This window comes from Lacerta agilis, chromosome 14 (genome assembly GCF_009819535.1).
Source record: "Lacerta agilis isolate rLacAgi1 chromosome 14, rLacAgi1.pri, whole genome shotgun sequence".
In the NCBI taxonomy this organism is placed as follows: domain Eukaryota; kingdom Metazoa; phylum Chordata; class Lepidosauria; order Squamata; family Lacertidae; genus Lacerta; species Lacerta agilis.
The window spans coordinates 42,266,083-42,274,640 of NC_046325.1; the positions used below are offsets into that span (position 1 = coordinate 42,266,083).

At 44.3% G+C, this 8,558-nt stretch overlaps 1 protein-coding gene across 1 annotated transcript; it reads right to left on the reverse strand.

Annotated features, from left to right (window-relative positions):
• Nucleotides 1–1,934: 1,934 nt before the first annotated feature.
• NDUFAF8 (NADH:ubiquinone oxidoreductase complex assembly factor 8) lies at nucleotides 1,935–2,225 on the reverse strand. The gene has a single exon (XM_033170532.1). It carries the CDS (start codon nucleotides 2,212–2,214, stop codon nucleotides 2,002–2,004), a length of 213 nt encoding a protein of 70 aa, XP_033026423.1. The 5' UTR covers nucleotides 2,215–2,225; the 3' UTR covers nucleotides 1,935–2,001.
• Nucleotides 2,226–8,558: the final 6,333 nt, after the last annotated feature.

Sequence of the window (8,558 nt, forward strand, 5' to 3'; positions counted from 1 at the left end):
AGGACTACACTCTTAAAATATTTAATCCCCCACTCTAAAATCAATGCAACTTAGATGACTGCTTAGATCAACAATATTTAGAAAATAAACCTATTCACATCTGTTCATCAGTAAACCCCTTGTAAATATCATTTATGTCTGTTTGGGGAATTGTGTCTGTGTGTATGCAAGAAATGATTGCAATAAGTTGTGCCATACTCTATAATGAAGAGAAACACTTCCATTAATAAAAAAAAAACCCAGAAGGATTCAGTATGGCAAAACTTATCAATCTGTTCTTTTGCAGCAGTTCTCAGATTTGTGATCTGAACATATTTCAGAACAAAATAAAAAATAAAAAAAAATCCTTCCAGTAGCACCTTAGAGACCAACTGAGTTTGTTCTTGGCATGAGCTTTCGTGTGCATGCACACTTCTTCAGATACTTCAGATATTTCAGAAGCAATGCTTTTGAGGAGTAAGGCTTACGATTGTCAAGAGAAGGGGAGAATTAAACAAGTAATACTTTGATTTAGTCTTGTGTACACTAGGGATGGACAAAGAAACCAGTTTTGGTTCTCTGTTTCTCATTTTTCAAATCTTAATTTAAGTGTTGCACATTTATATAGCAATTTGTGAATTTTAGTTAAAAGAATCCTTATGAAAATTCACCAGCGTTTCAGTGGAAATTTCTCCTAAGAAACACATTTTTGTATGCACAAATACAAAAGCAAGCAATTTTCATTAATATATTGCATTTACCGGTATTTATGTTATTTTCACTAGTATGCATTTTTATGCATGTTGTTGTTGTTGTTCAGTCGTTCAGTCGTGTCTGACTCTTCGTGACCCCATGGACCAGAGCACGCCAGGCATGCCTATCTTTCACTGCCTCCCGCAGTTTGGCCAAACTCATGCTAGTCACTTCGAGAACACTGTCCAACCATCTCGTCCTCTGTCGTCCCCTTCTCCTTGTGCCCTCCATCTTTCCCAACATCAGGGTCTTTTCTAGGGAGTCTTCTCTTCTCATGAGGTGGCCAAAGTACTGGAACTTCAGGATTTAAGTGTTGTCCTTCCAGAGAGTACTCAGGGCTGATTTCTTTAAGGATGGATAAGTTTGATCTTTTTGCAGTCCATATATGTATTTCTGCACACATTACTTGGCTTGAGATTTGCACTGCAAAATTTTGAGAAGTACAAATCTCGAAGGATAGTTGTGCTTCAGTTCACATCTTGTTTCAGACAGTGCTGTTTACGTAGATAGACCTTTCAGTGCGAACAGACTCAATCTTCTCCTCCACCCCTAGCATGAAAGCGCCCTCCCTGCAGATGTTCGTGCTTGTGTGTTAGGAGAATATGAACCTCTTTTGAACCTCCTTTGAAAACCCACCATTTTCCAAACCTGTTTCGTGCCTTGTGGTCTTTGGTGGCAATCAATCCTGGGTTTCTCTGTTGATGCAAAGCAGGTGGCCATACAACTATACTGGAAAACAGACAGAAGGAGATCTTTGCTGGGTATGCTATATTTCTGGTTTGCTTTGCAGTGGATTCTGTTCACTTTGGAGCAACTGCCTTCAGTTCAGGAAAATAAATTGTAAAAAGGTAAAGGACCCCTGGACGGTTAAGGCGACTATGGGGTGTGGCTCTCATCTCGCTTTTCAAACCGAGGGAGCTGGCATTTGTCCACAGACAGCTTTCCGGGTCATGAAAGTTAACTTGCCTATTGCAGTTGCCTTACTGCAGTGTCCAAAAATGCTTCCCCCCCCCCCAACGAAGTAAAAGGTTCACCTTGTCTGGAACAACTGCAGGAGCTCAATATGGGAGGAAAGGTATGGATAGATAACACTTTCCATTATTGCTATTCCACTACCATAATCCCGTTTCAGCATTTATTAATTATTATTTTATATTGCAAACTTTTATTTTATTTTTTATTTTTTTAATAAATCTCTCTCCTTGGTACAATATGGGTGGATCAAACACACAAATCCAGGTTTGCAGTCAGTTGTGTGCCTTCGGTACTTCACTTTACATTCCTTTTTGCGCTCTTCGCGAAGCATTCCATCAGCATCTCAAATTCCTCGGCGCAAGCATCCATCCTCAGGTCCCCGTGGCCTGTCGTCCTGGAGGCAACGCACTTGCCGTACGCGGAGGCCGGCTCCCCACAACCCGCCAGCAACTCGGGGAAGCGCTGCAGCCTCTCCCGGACGTGACCCCAGACTCCTCGGCTGGACATGGCGGAGGCCACCAACCCTCCGGCTGCTACTGGGCGGCCGCCTGTTTCAGCATTTATCAGGAAACACAATGTATTTTTGAAGCACCACAGAGAGTGCTGGCACTGTCAGTTTCAGTGTATATCAAATACAGAAAACGACTGATGTTGCTCCCTGCCCATTTTTTTTCTTTCTTTCTAGAACTTTGTATTGCTATTAAACATTTGCCTTCTGCTCCTTGGGGTTCTGTCTTGTAAAACAATGCGTAGAAGGACAGTGGCTGGCCTTGTTTGTTCATCATGCATTTAGTACTATTCCTGCACAACATACTTTGCAGTTCTTGTTTAACTGATCTGTACAATAATCTTTGAATTATGGTGCTGGAGGAGACTCTTGAGAGTCCCATGGACTGCAAGAAGATCAAACCTATCCATTCTTAAAGAAATCAGCCCTGAGTGCTCACTGGAAGGACAGATCCTGAAGTTGAGGCTCCAGTACTTTGGCCACCTCATGAGAAGAGAAGACTCCCTGGAAAAGACCCTGATGTTGGGAAAGATGGAGGGCACAAGGAGAAGGGGGCGACAGAGGATGAGATGGTTGGACAGTGTTCTCGAAGCTACTGGCATGAGTTTGGCCAAACTGCGGGAGGCAGTGAAGGATAGGCGTGCCTGGCGTGCTCTGGTCCATGGGGTCACGAAGAGTCGGACACAACTGAACAACAACAACAACAATCTTGCAAAGCTGCTCATTACTACCACGTTGTTAATCCTCACTGATGTGCAATCCACGGATGGCATGAACCTTGGCAACAGATGCTTTGTCCCACTGAGGCCAATGGCGCTAAGCTACTCTGAATGCAAATACCATAGTTTAAGCCAGGCACGGGGACTCTGTGGCCCTCTAATGCTGATGGACTACAACTCCCAGGAGCACAGCTAGGGACTAGGGATGATGGGAGGTGTAGTTCAACAACATCTGGAGGGCTAACGGTTCCCCATACCTGCTGCGGCCTAGCAAGATCTGGCAGACACGATATTGACTACCCTGTAAGAGAAGGTTACTGCAGTCTTATTGGTATATGAAGCACACAGGGATACCAGGAGTCTATCCATTCAGCTGCCTTCCCTGTGGGTTTCTCGTGACTCAGCACTGCAAGAGTACGTATCCGAGCACAATTCAAAGTGCTGGTGCTGACCCCCTAAATGGCCTCACCCTGTATACCTGAAGGAACATATCCACTCCCATCGTTCAGCACTGAGATCCAGCACCGAGGGCCTTCTGGAGGTTCCCTCACTGTGAGATGTGAAGCTGCAGGGAACCAGGCGGAGGGCCTTCTCGGTAGTGGCACCTGCCCTGTGGAACGCCCACCCATCAGATGTTAAACAGATAAACAACTATATGACTTTTTGCTGTGTTTCAGAAGGCTTTTGATGTTTTATCGTGTTTTTATGTGTGTTGGAAGTCGCCCAGAGTGGCTGGGACAACCCAGCCAGATGGGCAGGGTATTTTATTATTATTAATTATTATTATTATTAGGTTCAGCTTCTAGGAAATTAATGATAAAAAGTGCATCTTCCAACTTGCTATATGGCAGTATTCCTTTATGTTCTTTATCTTTGGCTTATTTCATTCATTTTTTAGAGAGCGCATTTTCACACAGGTTAAATTTATGGTTCTTGTTATCCTCTTGTAAAACATCTTTCTGGAAGCATCATTTACACACACACACACACACACACACACACACACACACACACAGTATGTTCAAAACTGGAAATGAAGCCACACACTTTGTTCTGAGGAAGTGGGGAGTTTGTGTGCAGGAGGCCCATTGTAGTCAAGCAGTGTGGTAACCAAAGCTTAGCCAGCTCACAGAACAGATTACATACCACCCACAAGCAACAAAATTAAAAATAGTTTTATCACCCTGCAAGGTACAGAGAGTTTGCTAGCGGCAGTAGCCTTGTCAGACGTTGAAAAGATAAAACGAAACTCCACTCTTTGCTCAGAGAACGTAATTTCATAAGTCTGCGGAACGTAGGCTTCTCTGAAGATACCAGTCATCTTGGTGACAACCACATACACACAATTACCTTTCAACATAAATTCAAATGAAAAACTGTGTTGTGTTTTTCAAAAGCATTATTCCTTTGCATTCATGGGAATCCAGATTAGCGAGCTTTGGGAACAGCAGGACCAGCTGTGAGTTTTCATTTCAAACAGGAGCTACTCTCTCCTTTTCCTTAAAACGAGAATGTGGAGAATGAAATGATCTGAACTGCTGCAGGCTTTTGGACTGGATTACATTAGCTTGGAGCTCCCTCTTGTGGTCTTTTGAGATTACCATAGGGTCAGCAGCCAGGCTGAGATAACCCAGGGGAACCCAGGCCCAAATCGAACCTATTTGTGGAGGGATCTGCGCTTTGTTCGAGTGGATCTTGAGTTGCATTGAGCGGGGCATCAAGAGGTGAGGCAGGTGTGAACAAGAAAGAAAGACCACAAAAAGTGTCTGGGACATTCGCAGGGAAACCAAAATACTTGTTTACAAAGCTATTGTACTACCAACCTTCCTGTATGCTTGTGAAACATGGGCCACTTATAAACGCCATCTCCGACTCCTCGAAAGATTCCATCAACGGTGTCTCCAAAATTTTTAACACATCACTTGGGAAGACAAGCGAACTAATACCAGTGTACTGGAAGAAGCAAAGCTCACCAGTGTCGAAGTGATGATTCTTCAACATCAGCTTCGTTGGTCTGGTCATGTTGTTCGGATGCCTGATTATCGTCTTCCAAAGCAACTAATCTAATTTCCGAACTTAAAAATGGAAAGCGTAATGCTGGTGGTCAACAAGAGGTTTAAAGACTCTCTCAAGGCAATTTTTTTAAAAAATGTAGTATAAACACAAACAATTGGGACACACTGGCCTGCGAGCGCTCCAATTGGAGAACAGCCTTTACCAAAGGTGTAATGGGCTTTGAAGACACTCAAACTCAGGACGCAAGGGAGAATTGCGTTAAGAGGAAGGCACGCTCGGCAAATCCACACCGCGATCAACTCTCGCCCAGAAACCTATGTCCCCACTGTGGAAGGATGTGTGGATCCAGAATTGGCCTCCACAGTCACTTACGGACTCATTGTTAAAACTGTGCTTATGGAAGACAATCTTACTCGGCTAAAAGTGATCGCCAAAGAAGAAATAATAATAATAATAATAATAATAATAATAATAATAATAATAATATTTGTGGGACGAAGTAGAGGGATGCCTTTTCTGCTATGCCACTCCTCCTTATTGCCCCCTGAAGTAGCAGTTGAAAAAATAAACCTACGCTGCCAATACTCGTAGTAAACCAGTATACAGTAAGCAGCATATAAACGGCACACAGAAATCTACCAGGCATTCACTGGTGGTATAAGCCAAACCTTATTCGTATTTAAACATTCAGTACAAAAGGTATCAAAATTTCTAAATAAAGTCTGAACAGACAAGTACAAAAGTCAATACTTACAATTTACATGTTACATCTCATCTTAACTGAAGATTAAATGTCGTAGTTAAGATTGAGATGTAACATGTAAATTGTTAAGTATTGACTTTTGTGAATCTATGAAAATACAGTAAACCCTGGGAATGAATTTACTGAAGAAGCCCGAAACTGTCCATGGGCGAAACAGGGGACAAAAGCCGGCACCCTGTCTAACATTTGTGCGTAACATCTTCGATATTTCATCTGACTGGACTTACCTTCATCAATATCCACCGGAGCCTGGCTAAAGGAACTTTAAAGACTGAAAATTTCCTGTTGCATTAACTTGAATGAGTTTTCTGTTTGTGGCTTCTTTATTCGATTTTTCACATTGTCCTCTCTATTCTTGGATTACTAATATAGGATTCGGAACGTGGAATGGTCTGGTAGATTTCTGCGCGCCGTTTATGTGCTGCTTGCTGTATACTGGTTTACCCTGAAGTAGCAGGGCACAGGATTGGATCCTGTTAAGCGTCAGGATCCAATCTTGCATGGTGCCGGTCCACCTCTACTGACTGCGTTTCTAAAACAGGGTTTTAACAAACCCATAGCCCTGTCCTTGAATTGCTTCAGGGGCCAATCTGGGGCAGAGCAGCACAAAGGGGCACTTTGACCCAATCCAGGTGCGATGGCCTGGGAGTCGGGCTTGTAACCAGAGGAGTCTCAGTCTGCGCCGGATCCTCTGCCTCAGACATCATCTGAACCAAGTCTGGGGCCCGATTCTGAAGAGACCCAGTCTGCACAGGTTCCCCTGCAACAAGCCCAGCTGGGCCTAGTCAGGGGCCTGAGTCTGTCCTGGCTCCAGATGTGTAGATAGATAGATAGATAATACTTTATTCGGCTATAAGCCCACAAGGTAAAACAAATCAATAAATAAAACAGCATTTTACATTCTAAAATATCAACTAAAATATTTCAACGCATAATCTCCTTCGCGTTACTTACAATCTCTAGATGTACCGTATTATGGCCTTAAAGATAAGGATGGAGCATAGAGTTTACTAGATTTTTAATAGTCATGCAGCATTCCATGAAATCTTTTATATGAAAGAACTGAAATCAGGAATCTGGCAACCTGTAATGTTCTATAAGAGTCTATGTCCTGGAGTAGATAAGCTAGATGCAATTCAGGTGGTTTAGCAACAATTTCCAGAATGATTGAACTCAGAATCCTTGATCGGGGAACAATGTATAAAGGGCAATTAAACAAGATATGGTAAAGGGATTCTATTGATTTGTTATCACATGCGCATAAAACAGAGGTTTTACCGTTAGAAAATCTATTGCTCAGAACATTTGAGGGGAACACATTAAATCTGGCTCTAGCAAATGCGAATCTGTGCGACGCAACCGATAAGGTAGACAGATATCGAGGTATCTGGGACATAGGTGTAATGCCCAGAGAGATGTGGAGAACAATTCATTGCCGTCAGCTGGGTCATCACGGGACAGCTGCTCCACTACCGGCTGGGTCAGGAGAGGCCGAGGCGGCCCCTGGGTCTAGTAACCCACCGGCGTCTCCCGAGCTGCAGAGACTCAGGTCTGAGAGGAGGAGAGAGCTGAGTACTCGCAGGAGGAGTGCTCGCCTTCGGGCGAGACAGAGTGGAGTCTCGTCGGGGGATTGGGACCAGCCATTACCCCGTCAGAGATAAAAGGCTGCCGGACCCCGCCCCAGGTTGCGGGAGCAACATTGCTGTTTGCCAGATTCTGCCTGTGATCCTGTTCCTGACCTTGCCTGGTTTCCTGCCCTGTTCCCTGCCTTGACTCTTTTGGACTGACTCCACGCTGACTCTTCGAACTCCGGACCGGACCAGTGCTGTCAAGTATCCCGTTTTCCCCGGGAATCTCCCTTATTTCAAGCAGTTTCCCGCTGCTATCCCTTATTTTTTATATCCCTTTAATTTCCCGTTTTTTTCAAAGGAAGCAGCTCCTATCCCTCCCCCTGCTGGCCAGGGACTGGGAAGACCTCGCCTCCTTGCAGCCTCAAAGCAAGCGGGAGCCATTTCCTGCGCTTATAGGCGTCGTAGCCCACGGGCAGCGTTTCCAAAATACAGTAAGCCTACTGCGTGCGTTCACACCCGTGCCGCCCACTTTTGCTTCTGGCTCCGCCCACCACTGCCATGTGACTGTCCCCGGGATAGGTGAGGCTGCTGATCCCTTATTTTCAAATAGGAAACTTGACAGCTATGGACCGGATCTGGACTTCGCTTCCCGGATTACCCCTGGGCCCAGCACACCAGGGACCAAAGGGCAGGTCAGGAAGTCGTTTAAGAACAAACACGAACACACAAATGGCTGGGCGTTACAGCTCTTTTATTTCAGTGCCTAAAACAAAAACGACAAGTCGTACATTTCTGACACGGTTAGCATGCAAAGCACTTAAGAGATGAGACACAACACGGTTTTTTGTTTTTTTAAAAAAAGTGCCTTGCTCTTGCTACATTAATACAATCCTTCCAGTAAGGCTCGTTCTTTGGGTGCGTTTCGAGGCAGCGTTCTGTGAAAATGCCGTCATGCAAAGGGAGGACCAGGAACTCTTTGGAACTCCGACTGGGCCCAAACATTGTTAAACTGGACATTAACCCAGAGCATGTTCACCTGTACAGATGGCTAGGCAGCCTCGAATTTCAGCCATCCATTATTGGGGAAGTGGAGGGGGGGCTGAAACTATTTCCAAAGTATATTATATTATTATTTCATATATTATTTTAAAAGTATGATTTATTATTTTTTGCATGGAATGGGCGCCATGGCTGATCCCATGCCACACAAATTCCACGGAGGCCAACTGCACAAATTATCAGCAAATTATCGAGACTAAACATTCTCTGTTAAA

Excerpts from the sequence above, each read along its gene's own strand:
- NDUFAF8 (XM_033170532.1), bottom strand. The coding sequence starts at position 2,214 with ATGTCCAGCCGAGGAGTCTGGGGTCACGTCCGGGAGAGGCTGCAGCGC.